Consider the following 19,495-nt stretch of genomic DNA (forward strand, 5'->3'; position numbering starts at 1 on the left):
AGCCTTTTCACTCTCCTCTTTCACTTTCATCAAGAGGCTTTTTAGTTCCTCTTCACTTTCTGCCATAATGGTGGTATCATCTGCATATCTGAGGTTATTGATATTTCTCCCGGCAATCTTGATTCCAGCTTGTGCTTCATCCAACTCAGCATTTTGCATGATGTACTTTGCAGGTAAGTTAAATAAACAGGGTGATAATATACAGCCTTGATGTACTCCTTTCCCAATTTGGAACCAGTCTGTTCTTCCAAGTCCAGTTCTAACTGTTGCTTTTTGACCTGCATACAGATTTCTCAGGAGGGTATGGTGATCTGGTATTCCCATCTCTTTAGGAACTATTCCACAGTTTGTTTCCAAGCTCCCTAAAAAATGTTAAATGCATTTTACACAGATTGTTTTAGGTATTTTATACCAAAAACTGAACCCTTTTCACACACTCACTCTAGCTCCCACCTCCCCCCTCACTTTCAGTGTTTTGGTTTTTGCTTTTGTCATTCATCCTAAGATTCTGATTCTTAGGAATCAACGTATCTTTCCTCTTGTTTTCATAAACACTGAGTTATATTCTGTATAGTGCTTGCCATGGTCTTTGTTAATTGGCAGACATGCTGATCTATCTTAGGCACCCTATCATCTACTCTCTGCTCGTTTTATTTTGAAGTAAAAGATAATGCAGTTAGAAATTTTAAAACAGAACAGCACGGGTCAGGATATTCTGCAAACATTGTTTAATTCAGTTCAGTACTAATGCTGATGATGACTTCTCACCTTCTGAGTTGGCCCACACACTGTCTCTGTGGAATGTGCTTCCCTCCCCAGGCCCTTTGCCTTCTGAGAGAGACCACATTCTGTCTATGGAGTGTGCATCTCTCTAAATAAGACCACTTCTTATCTATCACTTTGTCTCTGACTGAATTCTTTCTGCGACAAGACGTCAAGAACTTCTGCTTCATTAAGTCCTGAGAGCTGAAACTAAGGCCCAAACCAAGATGAAGGATGGTAACTTAAGGCTGAGCACAAGATTCCCGGAACACCACCCTTTGACCTCATCACAAGCCAATCAAAGGAAAGTCACACACCCAAATTACACCTACAAAAACTTCTCCCTGAAAAGCAACAGGGAGTTTGGGGTTTTGAGGTATAAGCCACCCATTCCTCTTGCTTGGCCCTTCAATAACATTTCTCTGCTCCAAAAAAAACTGATGATGATGATGACAATAATAAAAGCTAAGGTGAATTTTTTTTTTTTTTAGTATGCCAGGCACTCCTTTAAGCTCTTTAACTTAATATTCCTCAAAAGAAACATCCAAGATAGGTATTTGAATCATCCCACCAGATGGGGAAACTGAAGGAATGTGGTTGGGCCATCAAGAAAGTATTAGTATTAGTACTGACACTCAGGCAATCAGGTTCCAAAGTGGGTAATCTTAAATATTATGCTATATAGTCCATAAATATCCTTTGCTTAAATATGAAATGGGCATAAAATGTTACTGACTTGACTAAAACAGTTTCCTAAATTTCTATTTTTGAAGCTTGGGTCTTTGTAACTTGGCAATTTTGACTTTGCTTCAAAAAAGTTTACACACCTCTAAAATTACTTTTCTGCTTAATTCTCTCACTACAAGTACTGTGTACCCCATTTAACAGATATTTTTGGAATCTCCATTTTCTAGTAGGGCAATAAGTATACTGAAATGACAAAATTGTTGCTCCCCTTCAAAATGATTAACCCAAGAGCCAGGAATAAAATTTGCTCTGCTTCCAGGATGCAGGTGTGGGGGCAGTTTGGGTGCTGGTCAAGGTCCACCCCGATTCCTGGCTCCCTCTCCAGATCCCCTACCTAGTAGCTGCCCACTACTCAGGACAAAGAGCTCCACTGAAGCAGCAGAGAGGAGGCAGATTAGACTCGGCACCAAGAGCCGTTGATAAGCAGCTGCAGGTCACAGCCAATACAAATCTGTGGCCAAAAACCAGAGCCTCTGCACACGATGCTGAGGTTGTGCAGGCGTAATTCCATACACTGTCCTCTGTGAGGACATCTCCCAACCCTCTGCTTCCAAAAGAAAAAAAGTGAGCTTCCAAAAAATAAACATGCTCCCTCCTCTACCCAACTTGTTTACACTTCCAATTACTCAACTTCTGGGAATTTCCACTTGGTGGGATATTACTATCATTGTGGAATATCTCTGCATAGTTCTTCTTTGGTAGGCTTTTTTCTAGTCTTTTGTGTGTACACTCAAGGATATGGAAAGACTGCTGACACACTGCATTATGGACCCACAAACTGTAAGAGGTAGGCTTCGGCTTTGAGATTTGCCAAGCCACAGGGGTAAGGTCAGTCACAAAACAGACATGGCTTCACCCGTAAGTTGCTAAATGTGGTGCTATGCAAAGACTACTGCTCCTTAATTGTCATAATAGTCATATCTGTGCCCACCAGTGTACCCAGCCTCGGCCATGGCACAAACACATAGTAGATGCTCAAAGAACTGTGGAGTGGTTAAGTAAATACATCGATGCAAACCTTAAAATCATGCTCTCACCAATTAGGCCAGCCAGCTCAGAGAGCAAGAATATTTTTTCTCTCTTCATAAAAAATATTCAAAAAGAAAAACTATACACAAAACTTGCTATATAACAGAACAGTCCTTAAAACATATGTTCAAAAATTATCAGTAAAAATATTTTATAATCACATAATCTTTGTGTAATAATCACATAATCTTTGGGTAAGGATAGTGCAGGGTGAAGAATCTGTCTGCAATGCAGGAAACCCAGGAGACGCAAGACACACAGGTTCGATCCATGGGCTGGGAAGATACCTTGGAGGAAGAAATGGCAACCCACTCCAGTATTCTTGCCTGGAAAATTCCATGGACAGAGCATCCTGGCAGACTACAGCCCATGGGGTCACAAAGAGTAGTACGCAGCTGAGTGACTGAGAACACACACATACACAATCTTTATTACATATCTAGTGGGAAAAAAATGTCTTTTGGAGCATTAGAGAGTAAAATTTGTGTATATATATATGAAATACATACATGTGAAAATGAATTTGGTGGCTAAGTTTCATGATATATAACAAAATTTCTCACTGTTCACAAGAACCTTACAGACTCTTCTTTTCCATACCACTTTCTCCCAAAACTTAGATATGCAAACAACTTAGATGGCAACCCGTAACTTAGATATACAAAGTTTTCATTTCATTATTGTTTTCATTTCCATTTTCACCATGAATTCTATGCCTTCAACAACAATAATGTTTTCATTACCCAAGTTTATATTCCCCCCAAAAAAAATTTATGATACTTTCTAATCATAAAAGTACTTTCACATATATTATTCATTTTACCTTTTAAAGTGTCCTACTGAGTAACTACAGAAGCTAATAAAATCACTTTATTGTAATAGTCCAATTTTAGTGATAAGGAAATAAAGGTCAAACTGAAAGGAATTACTCCAAACTTCAAAGCCAGAAAGGACAGAGCTAAGAGTGGAATACAGTCTCACAGAAATCAGGTCTCTGTGTACTAAAATTTTCTGTACATAAACCTCCAAAGAACCCAAAGCATCCTGTTCTTTCTGAAGCAGATCACTGCTAAATCTTTCACCTCATATACCTCCTAAGTACTTAAATGTGAGTTTAGATAAAGGGGTCAAGACTATACAGCATTCTGCTTCAAACAACCAGGCTGTTAGGCAAAGTGTTACTTCACTGTACAAGAGTCACAGTTACCACATCTGATGAAGATATACAGTGAAATCACTCAGTTGTGTCCAACTCTTTGTCACCCCGTAGACTGTAGCCTTCCAGGCTCCTCTGTCCATGGGATTTTCCAGGCAATAGTACTGGAGTGGATTGCCATTTCCTTCTCCAGGAGATTTTCCCAACCCAGGGCTCAAACCCAGGTCTCCCCCATTCTAGACAGAAGCTTTACCGTCTGAGCCACCAGGGATGAAGACGTACTCAGGGGTAAAAGTGAGTCATGAAGAAAGCAGCTAATGTACAGGGAAGAAAATAACAATTCATTAAGTTCTTTAAGATAAGACAAAGGAGTGTGAAGGCGGAACTCCAGCGACAGAAGGAAGCATGCTGAACACACAGCAGTCAATCCGCTTCCTCCACAAGCGTAGCCTTCATTCACCCCTAAGTGCCCGGCCAGCTGCCCTGGCCAGAGAAGGGAAGGCACACTGCTCTAAACTGGCACAGTCACATTTGGGTCCCTGATCCTCACTCAGGGCCAGCTTTACTTGACTCAAAACTTAACTCAAAATTCTGTCAAATTTTAATGTCGGACCTACTCAATACTAACGCAAAGAGAATACAATCATGAAAATAATAATATGCATGCTTTAAAGTAGGGCTTAAAGAACAAAAAGAAACACTCCCTAAATGATGAACAGCTAGCTAATTTGCAACACACAAATCTGCTAGAAACAGACTGCCTCTATCTTCTCTTCCTGCCCTATTCCCTTCCCCTTAGGGGCTACGGCTTAGGCCACCATGACTCCCTGATGTTACCACCTAGGAGTCCAGATCAGGGAGCTCCAACTGTCTTTTCCCCAGCACCTCCTTTCACCTCCACTCAGAAGGATTACAAATACACACACAGGTGCACCCCTCTCAACTTTCACTGCTCACAGCTTACTTAATTCTATCTCAAGCAACCACTCTGCAGTTTGGCTGCTTTTCCAGAACCTATTCCTCGATTTGTTGACAACTCATGGTGCGATCCACAGTCTTCTCCCATGACCTGGTTGGGGGATCTAGGGCTGAATCCAGAATCCTAGTAAACTAAGCCGATCCACATACTTCCCCTCAGGAGCTGGACATAAGATTGACTGAAGCCCATTCCAGTGACCCTCAGAGCCCCTTCAGAGGCCCAGCACATAGTTCACACAATCCTAATGGACCAGAATCTGGGACCTGCTAAAGCCACCTCACCTCTACAGGGAGCCTAAGACCAAAGTTCTAGAAAGCCGCAAAACTACATTGAGTAGACAGAGAAGGATCATATCCCAAAAGAATTATACGAACTCCTAAGTAAAGCTCCACCTGAGCTGTCAGGAGAGACAATAAATTCCCTTTTTGTTGCAAGCAGTCTAGGTTGCATTTTCCGCCCCTTACTGTTACATCTGTGTGTATATTCAATAATGAATCTTGGCTCTCCTAGTCCTCACACTGTCACCCGAGGCAAGTTAATACTTAATCTCTCTAGGCTGAAGTTTGCAAAACAGAGATGACTCCAATCTTAAAGGATTACGGTGAGGATTTTAAATTATGTAAAATACTGACCATAAGTCCTAGCAGGCTGCAGGCACTCAGTAGATGGAAGTTCCTATTGTTTTGTTTTGTTTAGTTTTTTTTCTATTTTTGATTTGGCAACTGCTTTTTGCTCTCTCCTCTCCAGTGAATGAGGGAATAAATGGACCTATTTGCTGACAAGAATAAAAGTAGAGCGAGTATGAACAGCAAGCTCTAGACTTTGGTGTACAACTAGAAAAGGTAACAAATCAGAGACTTCAGACTAAAATTCTTCAAGATGCATGCGAGTACTTGTCAGAGTTTCTCTCCATCATCAAGCTCTCCCTAACCCTGATTCATCCACAATTAAACCTTTTCCATAGAACACTAGTGTCTCAGTCCAATAAATGTGGCAATCACTGATTTGTAGTTTATTCGTTAACCTAGCAACTATATTTTGTGTATTTAAAACAATAAAGGTTAAGCAAACTTTCACTTACAGTATCAAACACATAGAGAATTCTGCTGTATAATGAGCCAAACCCCACCTCCTGATATCACAATATAACCAACTATCATGGGTTAACATTAATTTATATCTCTTGTTTTCCATTAGTTTCTGCCATAACCACGTCAGTGTGCCAGTATTTTCTGTCACTTGTGAATGGCAAAAACAAATAGAGCAGTTGTGATTTAAGCAGAGACTTCACTGTTCAAACAGCCAGCAAAAGTAGACACATTTAGAATAGCAACTGGATAACAAAACACACTTACAGGCTTATTAATAAGAAGGCAATTAGGTCTTCTGGGAAAATTCATTTTCTCAAATGCTAAAGCAAGCTATAAAATGCAAGTAAAATTGTGTTTTGACATGAATAGTGTACACTGTCTATTATATCATAATTTTTCTCTGGAGAAAACTGACAAGAATCTCTGTTCTTATATATGAGCACAAAAGATAGTAAAAAGAATATCAGTGATAGTTAATGCATTCTACCTAACTCCTATTCATTAAATTTGACTATCCTATAAATGAGCTCCTTATTACAGAGATCCTTAAATTACACTTAGAAGAAAAAGAGAAGTATAAAACAAGAAACTGCAGTCACTGGTAAAAAAAAAAAAAAGAGGGAATACTGTCTTCTATATCAACATGTCAATGTGCAATGTAAAAATGATTGGCATATATCATGCTTGGTTCCTCAGATAATATGTTTACCCTCAAATACTATATAATACATTCATAATCAAACCTATTTAGTCTTATTTTTATTCTCTTATGGAATATTTCTTTCAAAATTGTCTGAGTATTCTTTATAAAAAAAACTGAATAGTTTTGTTGTTTTGATGTGTCTGGGTGATAAATTATAATTAAGTAATACTGATCAGAAATATAATTCCAGGGAAATTTATTTCATGTTGTAATGAATCCTTTCACAGTACTCTTACAATTCTACAGTGAAGGGCATGTGGTACATCTTTTCAAGCTGAGCTTTCTTTGTCTTAGAGCAGGGTTTCTCAAAAATTAACTGTTCAAGCAAATCACCTGGGGATTTTGTTAAACTGCAGATTCTCAATTGGTAGGTCTGGCGTGGGCTCTGTTATGTGATCACAAGATCATAGCAAGTTCCCAGGTGATGCTGATGCTGCCAGTTCATGGACCATAATTCAGGTAGCTATATTCTAGGGCATCTTGCCACTGACAAGTCCAACGACCATGAAGCAATCAGCCATCATTCCTTAAATGGGCAGTGAGGATGTTAGAAGGTCTTCCTCTCCCTACTCTTGAATTTGTCAAATGACCTAAGTCGAGTCATATCAAGAAGCTGTGGCCAGTTTGCCACTTAAGCAGCTGACATGTCACCCTACCACCCGACAAGGATTAGGGGAATTTTTGCAGCTCATCAGCTGCTGCCCTGGACTGGGTTTGGAGAATCGGTCTGCAAGCAGCTGGTTAAGGAGCAGGCTGCATCAGCAAGAGTTTATATAAATAGACACCAATCTGGAGTTAGGTTTGTTAGTTTCTCCTTTAAAGTATGGTACAGGGCAGTCTTAGAGAAGGCAATGGCAACCCACTCCAGTACTCTTGCCTGGAAATCCCATGGACGGAGGAGCCTGGTAGGCTGCAGTCTATGGGGTCGCTGAGGGTCGGACATGACTGAGTGACTTCACTTTCACTTTTCACTTTCATGCACTGGAGAAGGAACTGGCAACCCACTCCAGTGTTCTTGCCTGGAGAATCCCAGGGAGAGGGGAGCCTGGTGGGCTGCTGTCTCTGGGGTCACACAGAGTCAGACACGACTGAAGCAACTTAGCAGCAGCAGCAGCAGTAGTCTACTCTATATTACATAGTTCCTATATTTTCCATTTCAGTTTCTTCATCTATGCAATAGACAAAAGAGTTCTCTACACTCAATAATCTAGGGCTCCCCAGGTGGTTCAATGGTAAAGAATCCACCTACCAATGCAGGAGACATCGGTTTGATTCTCTGGTCCAGAAAGAACCCGGGCTTCCTTCATAACTTAGCTGGTAAAGAATTCACCTGCAATTCAGGGAGACCCTGGTTCAATTCCTGGGTCAGGAAGAACCGCTGGAGAAGGGATAGGCTACCCACTCCAGTATTCTTGGCCTTCCATTGTGGTTCAGCTGGTAAAGAATCCGCCTGCGATGTGGGAGACCTGGGTTCAATCTCTGGGTTGGGAGCATCCCCTGGAGAAGGGAAGGCTACCCACTCCAGTATTCTGGCCTGGAGAATTCCAGGGACTCTATAGTCCATGAGGTCACAAAGAGTCTGACGTGACTGAGCGACTTTCACTTTCACTTCACTTTCCAAAAAGATCCCACATGCCGCAGAGCAACTAAGCCCAGGCACCACAACTACTGAGCCTTTGCTGTAGAGTCCAGGAGCCAGCAACTACTCAGCCCATGTGCCACTTCTGAGTCAGGGCTCCCGTGCTCCACAAAAAGAGAAGCCACTGCAATGAGAAGCCCATGAGCCCCAACTAGAGAGTAGCCTCCATTCTCCACAACTAGAAAAAGCCCTTGCACAGTAACAAAGACCCAGCGCAGCCAAAACGAAATAAATAAAAACAAATCACTCTTTTTAAAAATACTCTATCTAGACTATAAGTATAGGAATGTGATCCCATCTGTAGATACCCTTGGTTTCCTTCTCACTTGAACCTTTGGACAATGATGTTCTATCATTGTTAAGATGTGTGTGTGTGTGTATGAACATATATACATAAGAACATATATACATAAGAATGTATTTACATCTTTCAACTTTCTCAACAAAATAAATGCACACAGTAATTCTAAACACTATTTTATTTGGACTTATGTCTATCTGGGTTCTTTTGAAAATAACTCCTAGAATGACACCTGTAAAAGGATTCAGTCAGCACTGCTCTGTTCATCATTTTTATTAACAGAGCTCTGTCTACGATCATATAAAGTAGAAGCATGGATTATTTCATTCAAGACCACTTAATTTACTCCTAAAACAACTGCAAGTGACACGATAAGCCACGTGTAATTTTGATGGATTATCAACATACAGAAGAGAATGCCAGAAAATTCAACCAGAGTTAAGTGGGGAAATGGCAATGTTCCACAATAGGATCAATGTGATTCTTACATCCCAAGCCCAGTGTTTCCCAGAAGCTCAGCAATCTGCAAAACCTCACAGAACTTTTTTAATTATGTAAGGTCAAGTTTTTATTACTAAAATACTAACAACAAATCAAAAGAATCTCCATAACAATATTTACAGAAAAATAAACATACCCCTCCCAACAGAATTCCATGGAACTAATAAAACTTTTCATGTGAATCTATGTTTGTTTAAGAACATTTTTCATAAAAACACATTTCCACTAAGATAAAATTTGAACTTTGTAAACTATCTACCTCTACAGTTCTCATTGATATCACACATCCAAACATAACTTTTAAAGTTTTCCAAAGCCCAGATATATGTCACTGATCTCAAAAAAATAGGCAGTATGGTACTCAAATGTTTTCTATCCCCATTTACAAAAAGGAACTCAAAGTCTCTCTTTCTTCTAGAGACATGCAAGCACAAATACTCTGCAACATTAAAGGATTATTTCATGGATTTACAAGCTTATTTCTACCTTCAACTGAAATAAAAATTAGCCTGATTGATGTACTTACTTTGATATCAAATACTCATTTAAGATATCATGAATTGATAAAATTCAGAAATTATTCAGAAATATGACAAACAACATGAGTTTTGATGGAAAAAAAAACATTTACAAGCAATTACAACCTTTTTAGGCAAAAAGAAATACCATTTGATAAAGGGACACAAAACAGACACATGATCAAAGGGTAAAGTCTGAGAGGAATACACAGGGGGAAGTTTTCATATCCACAGAATAAGAAATGAATGTGTTTGGACAAAGGCAAAGGCTGATTCCAATAAACAAATTTTAAAAATAGGGCTTTTTTTCCCTTCTTTAGAAAATTAAATGAAAGATTAACACACACACACAAGATCCCAGTGCTCTTTGCTTTGTCTTTAAGAACAATCTGTAAACTCCCTTGATGGCTCCTGTTCTCAGTCCTCCAGTATTCTTCTTCCTGCCCTCGGTGAAGAACAAGGACGGGAAATGAGAAACGCACAGGCAGAGGAGGACAGCATTTTCCATGCCTCAGAGAAGCAGATGCATATTTAGCATGACTTACACTGTCTGTATCACCACCTCGAGCAGACCTAGAACACAGCACTTCAGAAGCATTAGAAGGCAACAACCTAGTTTCTCAACATAGGGCCATACCACATAAATTAAATGTTTGTTAAAGGCCATAAAAACATGTAGTAAACCATCATTGCCTGAAATATGAGATCAGGTAGGAGGACTGGTGTTTGCTCTGGGTAATGGTTGAGTCATAGTTCCAGTTTTCAAGAACACGATCAGCACCAAAAGATATGTGGTGAAAACAAAAAGGCTGTGATTTTGTAGATGTGCATGTGGGCTTTGTTGTTGCTAGAGGGGAGGGGGAAGAAGCGTGGGAGAGGGGTAGAGTGGCAGAGGGGTTGATTTATTTTTCAAATTCATATTTATGAATATAAAGAGAAGAGCTGTCAGGAGCACATATGCCAAAGCCCAAACAGCAGCCAGACCTGCCTCTTCCCGTCTGGATTGGCCAGACAAAAAACGACATCTTGCAATCTAGGAAAAATCAACAGAATCGGATATATGGAGACTAGTGAAAGAAAAAACAGTCTCAGAAATGTATGGTTACATATTATTAATAGTTTAGAACTTGGGGTTTTAATAATTGAGGGATCGTGAGATTCTGGCCAATCAAAACCAGAAAACTGACAGGCAGCCCTTTAAAAAGCTGTCACTAATGGATCTTGCCAATACAGATATTAAGTATAAGAGAAATTTAACTCACATATGGAACAGCAAGGAATGAGACACTGAGAAAGTGGCTCTGCTTAGATGAGTTGCAAGGTTCTAAGGGATCAAGTGAGTAAACACTTACAGTGTGACATGCCAGGAACTATATCCAAGGCAGGCTCTGGAGTTGCATTTCCAGGCTCACATCACACTAGAGAGACAACAGTCCCTCTCTAGGTCACTGATAAGACTGCATCCAAAAAGCCACATTTTTCTCCCACTGAGATGAACAGGCTGAATAACCAATAGGTAAACAGACAGTTAAAGAAACTGACTAAAAATAAATTTCTTCTATAGTTGGAATACTATGAATGTTAATAGTGACTCTTCTACAGGTTCAACTCAAGTAAGGATTTACAGGAGGTAAGTTCAAAATAAATAAATAAAAGATAATTTCTCTCACTGTGCTGATAATATTATGGTCTGGCCAATCTGGGATGTTTATGTTCAACAACAATTAAAATGAATGACTGGCCAAGTGAAACACACAAATACACACACACACACCATCCTGAACTTATGGGGGAGAATGTGGGACCAAGAAAAGATTGAAGTCAAGGCAGTTAGCTACCTTAATATATGATGATTACACCCCAGATAGCTACATGAAGCTTGACAATGTACAGGGCCAGCTCACATAAATTATTTCACCCCATCCTCGTAAAAACTATGTGGAAAGGTCAGAACAGCTATCATTATCCCCATTTTGCAGATGAGAAAGCTGAGTCTCCAGTTACCTCATCTGTGACTGGTTTTGTCAGCCATCTGAGTCCTAATACAGAAAACGTTCTTATATTGTGATATCAAGAGATAACACTTACACAACCAATGAATAAACTTCAGTACATTTTTGTGTTTCCATGCCTCAATTTCCCCAGATATAACACAGATATGACACATTTTTAGGTGCTGTTTTAAGTGAGTGATCAAATTGAAAGAACACAAGTTGAGATTTACAGGAAGCTCTAGAAGTTTAGATTTTCAGAGGGTCACCACGTAGCATTTTTACACCTTAACTCCAAAAGCTAAGGGAAAAGTCACAAATGATGAAATCATTCCTAAAACTGTGGCCTAAACAAAGCAGACTAGATTGAGCACATGATATATCAAAGATCTAAGGGTCTGTAGTCTTTTAAATTTGCTTTTGAAGCTTATCACTACATTAGGAACCACATGATAATATCCAAAAGTGTAAACTGACCTAAATAGTGTGATTTTTAAAATATATTTAACAGGATAGTTTATAATTCTGAACATGTATTTGTTTTACACTTTAAAAGCATTTTTATTTAAATTTCTTGAATGAAATAAAAGTTCATCATTTAAAGTAGAAGGTAAGAAAAAAATGCAACAAAGAATACACTTCCAATCTCTGACTCTATGTTTTTGCAACAAATCTGATTGCCATAAAATCTGATGACGGTGGAATAACAAATGACTTAGGAGAGGCAGAAAATAGAAATTTTTTTAAAAAACAAATTTTTAATTTATGGAGAAAGGCAGATCCACAATCTGAACTCTGGGAATAAAAGGCATTCCTTTCTGGGCATATAGACAAATCCTGAATGGCAAAATTTTGAGATATAGTCCTGCCAGAATTGTATTTACTAGGATTGCACATTCTTTTACTTAAATATGAAGTCAAATGTTTTGCTTTGTCAATAAAGAAAAGCCAGGCTTAAATTACTTAGAACTGGGCATCTAAGAACACAACTGTTCATTACAGATACCTGAACTCCAAAGATCAGAAAAGCTTATCTATACATTCTGCTGGAGGAAATCTAATATTTATTTGATCAGTAAAGGGTAAATAACATATGAAACGAGAAAAAGGGAAAGTTTCTTCACTGATAAAAACATATCCATCAGCTGTTCAAACATTAATAGTTGCAAATTTGGAATACATGTAAGTTTCATCATGCAACTGGTAGAATTCCAACTTTCAATTAACAAACTACATGGCTTTTCAAGGGAAAGCTCTGCGTGCACTGACAAATACTGTGCAGAAATCAATACCCACTTCCAACTTGCCTACATACAACGTCTTCCATCAAGCACGCTTCCAATACTAACCAGCACTACCTGTCAGAGATGCTTGCACTAACGCTTACTCCAGAAAGAATTAAAATTAAGCTATCGGTTCACTCATTGCACAGAGCTGTAGTCCTCTGCAAACATCACCTGTATACATAACTTTCCGTGTACTCGCTGCATTTCATAATCCTGAGTACATACCACATGCTGCCATCTGAATCTGTTGTCCAACTCCTTTTATAGTTCTAAAAGGGGGCGGGAGAGGGGAAAGAGGACGCAAGGGAAATAAACATTACTCCGGAAACCAACAATCTGAGTTTATTTCCAGGAAACCAGGCAGCCACAACAACGAGAGAAACCGACAGTGCAAAGTTCGTCCGTTCTCCGCGTCCCACGGCCTCAGCCAGGAACGCGGCTGCCGCTTCCCGCGTCTTCTGCAGCTCTCCTCGGCCACCTCTGCGTCTCCATCTGCACTGAGAACCAAGGCAGCAGACGCGCTCGCCAGCCAAGCTGAGCAGGGCGGACTGGCCAGAAAAGTTGTCTGGACCGGCGGGAGGCAGACGATTGCCCGCGAGCCTGCTCCCCAGCGTCCACCTGGTGAAACTTCAGAGCCCCCAGAGGAGAGAACGAAAGAAACCACCGACAGGAAGGATGACAAAACTGGCAGGGAACGGAGGACGAGACTGGGCGAAACGCGGTTTTACTGACTTGTCGAAGTGGTTTTACTAGAACCCAAAAGGGCTAACTGGCGAGACCTCACTGCATGCCTCCTTTGGGGTCCTCTTGGCGGCGGGCGGCAGTCTTTCACAGCCCCCAGCAGGCAGGCCGGCTCCGGGAGGAGCTGCGCCAGCTTCGCGGTGGCTCTGCCGGAGGAACGGGCTCCCAACCCCCGCGGGTCAGGCTTCCCCGACCCGGCGCCCAAACCTCGCTGCCCAGAACCGCTCGGTGTGGATCCTCAGAATCGTGTTTCAAAACATCCTACAGGCTCTGCCAACACACACACGGAACCTGCTCCTCGCGGTGCCCTAACCCACGGGGCGAGCCCAACGAGCAGCCCCGCGCTAGAGAACGAGAAAAGGACTGGGGGAGGGACGGGGAAGTAGTTAGACAATAGTCAGGGGAGGTTATTCCCGGGACAAAAAGCACCTGGCAAAGCGCGCCGAGGTCGGTCTCTTCGAGTCTCCACCTTTCTGACAATGGCTTCCCGGGGGGGGGGGGGGGGGGGGATTTTTTTTTTAATGTTCTAACGGCGGAGAGCTACAAACCCGCACCACGAGCAACAGAGTAGCCGTCCCCAGAGTCGTTCACTACTTTTTCTTTCTCTCTTCCCCGGCGCGGTGCGGTCAGCGCGACACGCCGAGGCTCCGCGTTTCCCAAGAAAAGCACTGCCGCTCGCACTCCCGCACCGCCCGGCCAGCCTGCGCCCCGGGCGAGCCTCCGCTGGGAACAATGGGGCGCAACGAGGAAAGTTACCTGCGCCACGGAGCCCATTCGGGCGCCCCGCGTCCCACCTGGCACAAAGTCGGGGGACCTCTCTCCCTCTGCCCGTTGCCCCCGCCCCGCAAACCTCTGCCTACGGTCCTGGAGAGGAGCCCGATCCCTCCCTGGGCAAGCCCCAGGTCGGGGGCACTTTTCGGGGCTCCAGACGCCCCCTCGGCCACTCACCTGCGGAGAACTGGCCTTGGGCCGACCCCAGGAGCGGCCACGGGGAAAGAAGCAAGAGCGCCACAAAAGCGGGCAGCGCCGCCGCCGCCGTATCCATGTCGACTTTGGGAGAAGTTTCAAGCGGCTCTGCAAAGAGCTGCCCGGAGGCTTGCAGCGAAACCCACCGCTGAGGGGCCGGCCGGGCCTGGCGGGGTGAGCGCCGGGAGTGGACAGCCGCGCGCCCGCACTTTTTCCTGCTCGGCGGGAGCCAAACTACCTCTGGGGCGCCAGCGTCGCCCGCGTCGCCGGCCGGCCGCGGCGGCTGCTCTCCATGCTCGGCAGAGGCTGCTCCTGTTAGTCAAGAGTTACTTTGCTCGGGGAGGGACGGGGGCGGAGCCGGGGGTGACGTCGCCCCGCGGGCTCCGGGCGCTTCTGAGGAATGCAGGCTCGGGCGCGGCGCCGCCGCCGCCGCCTCCTGCCGGAGAGACACGCGCCAACCCCGGCCGCGCGCCCCGCGCCCCGCGCTCCGCGCCGCCTTTGTTCGCCGCCCGAGCCCGGCCGTCCGCCGCCGCTCGCGAGTAGCTGGCGGGAAAGAGGACCCGCGCCGCTGGCTGCCCTGTTACAGAAATTGCAGTTTGAGAAGCGGGAGTTGAGTGAGCAGTGTGGCCGAGCCCCATGGGGCGAGCTCAGAGACACCTCTTCGCCCACGCAGAGGCGTCTCGGGGTTCTGTCCGCAAGACAGAGGTCCCAGCGGAGCGGTGGCCGGCAAGAAGGACGAGTGTAGAAGCGCCCAGAGGAAACACCCACCTGCATCGCAAACCCTGTTCCTTATTGATGTCATAAGGAATAAGCACCCCACCCCCGTAGAAAACTTATTGTTCCTTCCTCATATAAAAATAAAACTTGAACCAAAATAAACGTTCAGTAACTTTCCAGTGTGAACAGCTGGCATGTCTTTTTTTCTGGTTTATCATTTGCCGAATATTTGGATTTACTCTCTGTTTCACTGACTTTGCTTGTACTTCTGAAACCTTCGGCCTCTTTCCACTTCTTCCCTCTGGAAGAACCTAAGAACTGCAAGGCTTATTATCCTTGCCTTTCACAGGGTCTGCTGGAGTGGGAAATGGTTTCTGTTTTGTTTTTAATATCTAAGAACTATTTAAGACGTTAATTATTTCACGAAAGAACTTAATGCGGACAATGAAAACAGCAACGAATGATTTCGTACGCAGGAAAATAATGCTATATTGTGACAGTAAAGTATTTTACAGTTTGCTGCTTCTTCAGAAGCTTGAAGTGGTTTCACCATATGCCACACTTACTTGCTTCTATGAAAAGACTGTATAGAGTATGCTTTATTCATTTTTGTAAAATAGCAAATAAAATAGATGTGGTCACAACTGAAGAAACAATTTTTATTCAGAATTTTGATGTCATATACAATTCCTAGAACAATGGAATCTGTTGATTGACATCTGTCAGTTACTCAGACATCTTAGGTTTTGTAAATCAAGACAGTGTGACGTTCAATTTAATATAACATTCACACAATTTTCCAGGACACATATTCCTTTATTCAGATTAAGTATATGCAATTAAAGACCCCCTGCAATTAAAGACCCCATTCTTCCCAGGTGGTGCGGTGGTAAAGAATCCTCCTTCCAATGGGAGAGACTCAAGAGACACAAGTTCCAACCCTGTGTTGGGAAGAGTCCCGGAAGGAGGAAATGACAACCTGTTCCAGTATTCTTACCTGGAAAATTCCATGGACAAAGAAGCCTGGCGGGCTACAGGGATTGCAGAGTCAGACAGGACTGAGCATGCCCTCTTCTCTCTTCTTTTCTATTAAAGACCAAACTTATGATAGAGCTCATTTTATATACATATAAAGCAAGGAAAATATATCAGCAAGAAAAATAGTTCTTTAAAAATCTGATACGGATAGATGCTTGATTAAACATAATTGGGCATTTTATAGCTAGCTTCTTGGCACGTTGACCCTTGTCAATTCAATTCAGCATTAAGTTCATTGTTTAGAGTGCAATGTATAATTTTTGAAGTCATTAACCTATAACTCCTAGCACATCAATGTTCCTATTACTTTGATTGAAGAATATTCCTGAATATTAGATAACAAAAACCTGAAGGACATATATTTTTCTTTTAAAGGACTTGGCAGAACTTTGTAAAACTTAGCAGCAATGTGTCTCAGGAAAAACAAATGTCCCAGCACCACCACCATCCATATACTAATTAATCTCTTCTTCTATTCCTGAAAGAAAGATGAAGGAAGTTCATGACTCAATAGGTTTGTTTAAACGCAGAGAAAGCTTGTTTAAAAATTGACATACAGTGCCAGGGCAAAGTGCACATAGTTCTAGCTTGCCCACGCCTTGAGTCAACTAACAGAGCGTTCATCTCACTTTCTCCATCTTAGAAGTAATAACAGTAACAGGTAATGTTTACAGAGTGCTTGTAATGTACTAGGCACTGGTTTAAGACATATAATATCCATTGAGACATTAAGATATACAAAGTCTACTCAAGTTCAGACAATAATCCTATGCATTCATGCATGCTCAGTGCTCATTCATGTCTAACTCTTTTGGCTCCATGGACTGTATCCTGCCAGGCTCCTCTGCCCATGGAATTTTTCAAGCAAGAATACTGGAGTGGGTTGCCATTTCCCACTCCAGGGGATCTTCTCGACCCAGGTCTTGAACCCGTGTCCTCTCTGTCTCCTACATTGGCAGGTGAATTCTTTACCACTAGCGCCACGGAAACAAAGTTAGAAATTAAGTAATTTGTCCAACAGTACATATATGAGTAAGAAGTGGGCAAGGGGAAACAAAGACAGAGAAGGAAATCCTCAGATAGAATCAGCAAACTAGCAAGGATGCCTCTCATGAAAAGAATGCAATAAGACTTGTGGGCAAATAATCAGTACTTTTGTCCTTAGTTGTCACTAATGCTGGCCACAATACCTAATGCTGTCTACAGTATATTGAAATGATTCGAGTAAAAGATATGTGTATCTTTCACACATTACTCAGCAAATATTAGGAATTTACTGGGTCTTTGTTCATTTGAAAGAATGGGTGAACATGGCCATCAATCAATAAAAGTGTAAACTTGGTATAACAGGAAAAAAAGAAGATGGTCAACATGTCCAAAAGCTAAAATGTTCATATTCTTTAATCTACTAGCTATGCTAAATAATCCAAACTATAGTAAATGTTATAGACACAATTATTTATCATTTACAAAAGAGAAAACTGGAAATAATACAAAAGTGGTGGGCTTCCATCATAGCTCAGTCGGTAAAGAATCTGCCTTAAAATTAAAAATATAGAATCTGCCTGAATGCAGGAGAACACAGTTCGATTCCTGGGTTGGGAAAATCTGCTGGAGAAGGGATAGGCTACCCACTCCAGTATTCTTGAGCTTCCCTGTGACTCAGCTAGTAAAAGAATCCACCTGCAACATGGGAGACCTGGGTTTGATCCCTGGGCTGGGAACATTCCCTAGAGAAGGGAAAGGCTACCCACTCCAGTATTCTGGCCTGGAGAATTCCGTCTATGGGTCTCAAAGAGTCAGCCACAACTGAGTGACTTTCACCTTCACTTTCCCCAACCATAGGCAGATAAGTATTATCTGAATTAAATATTTCATGGCCTTTAGAAATGAAGTTTGTTTTTGTTTTTTAAAGTTGCAAAGTGGAAAAATGTTTCTGATAAAATATTAAGTGAAAAAGATCAGAAGTCAATAAAGATATGTCTTACGTTTGGGGAGCTGAAAACGTTCTGGAGATGAATGGTGGCAATGAGTGCACAGCAGTGTAAAGGTTCAGGATGCCATGGAATTGTGCATTTAACAATGGCTAAAGTGATCGTTTTTATGTTATACATGTTTTCAGTTCAGTTCTGTCACTCAGTTGTGTCTGACACTTTGTGACCCCATGAAGCTCAGCACGCCAGGCCTCCCTGTCCATCACCAACTCCCGGAGTTCACTCAGACTCACATCCATCCAGTCCGTGATGCCATCCAGCCATCTCATCCTCGGTCGTCCCCTTCTCCTCCTGCCCCCAATCCCTCCCAGCATCAGAGTCTTTTCCAATGAGTCAACTCTTCGCATGAGGTGGCCAAAGTACTGGAGTTTCAGCTTCAGCATCATTCCTTCCAAAGAAATCCCAGGGCTGGTCTCCTTCCGAATGGACTGGTTGGATCTCCTTGCAGTCCAAGGGACTCTCATGGTTTACTGTATATAAATAATCAGAAGACAAAGTCAACATATACTGATTACAACTAAGCAGGGGGTGGGGGAGAAGGCTGAAAAAAAAAAACCCCTAAACTATAATGCTGATTTAATTAGAAGTAAATGTAGAATAATGAAATTTTATGACTGCACTTCCCTATTTTCCAACCCTTTTTGAAATATTGTTTTAGTGTGTCCTTTTAAAGAGGACAGGTTTGCATTCTGATTGCAGATTTGCCACGGAGTAACACTAATCATGAATTTAGATCTATACTTGGCAAAATGTTTTCTGTAGAATCTCAGTTCTATCAAAATTTAGCAAGTATAATTGGAAAATAAGGGTCTCCAGATCAAATAAGCTTGGAGAACTCTGGATTGAGCAAAGTTAAACAGATTTCTTTACTATAGCTAGCTTTTCTCTTGTAGAACTTTTCCACGGTTACCAGAATGGTATTGGACAAAGTGCATCTGTTAGAGGGAGGAAGAGAATACATTGTTTCTCAAAGTTTTGGACTACATAACTCTAAAAGAGAAGAGTTAATCAATCAGATTTTTCAGAGGACTGAATGAAATATAGTATATTTTAATAGATATAAATTGTTTAGGTATAAATTTATTTATATCAATGGCTATGAAGGGCCCAGATGATATTAAATGCTGAGTAAATGTTCTTTTCTTTCTCTTGTTCCACTTAAGGATTATGGACAAACCTATACCCAGAAGAAGCAAGGTTTTGTTTACGCAATGACAGATGACAAGTATACCCACAGCATGCATTGATAAGCAATTAGATACTATTCTGTTTGTTAATAACAATTGATTGCTTATATGATTCTTTCTGTTTGTAATGCCTATTCACATGATCTCAA

General features: G+C 41.9%; 1 protein-coding gene across 4 annotated transcripts in view; it reads right to left on the reverse strand.

Moving 5' to 3' along the window:
* The window catches only part of PTPRK (protein tyrosine phosphatase receptor type K), a 619,247-nt gene extending 604,072 nt beyond the window's left edge, over nt 1-15,175 (reverse strand). For all 4 annotated transcript variants that reach the window (XM_069598358.1, XM_069598357.1, XM_069598360.1 and 1 more), the window contains exon 1: nt 14,393-15,175. In XM_069598358.1, the coding sequence (XP_069454459.1) occupies nt 14,393-14,489 (97 nt within the window). In that variant the 5' untranslated portion in view covers nt 14,490-15,175. The remainder of the gene's footprint in view (nt 1-14,392) is intronic.
* Nucleotides 15,176-19,495: the final 4,320 nt, after the last annotated feature.

The sequence above is a fragment of the Ovis canadensis genome, chromosome 8 (genome assembly GCF_042477335.2).
Source record: "Ovis canadensis isolate MfBH-ARS-UI-01 breed Bighorn chromosome 8, ARS-UI_OviCan_v2, whole genome shotgun sequence".
NCBI lineage: Eukaryota > Metazoa > Chordata > Mammalia > Artiodactyla > Bovidae > Ovis > Ovis canadensis.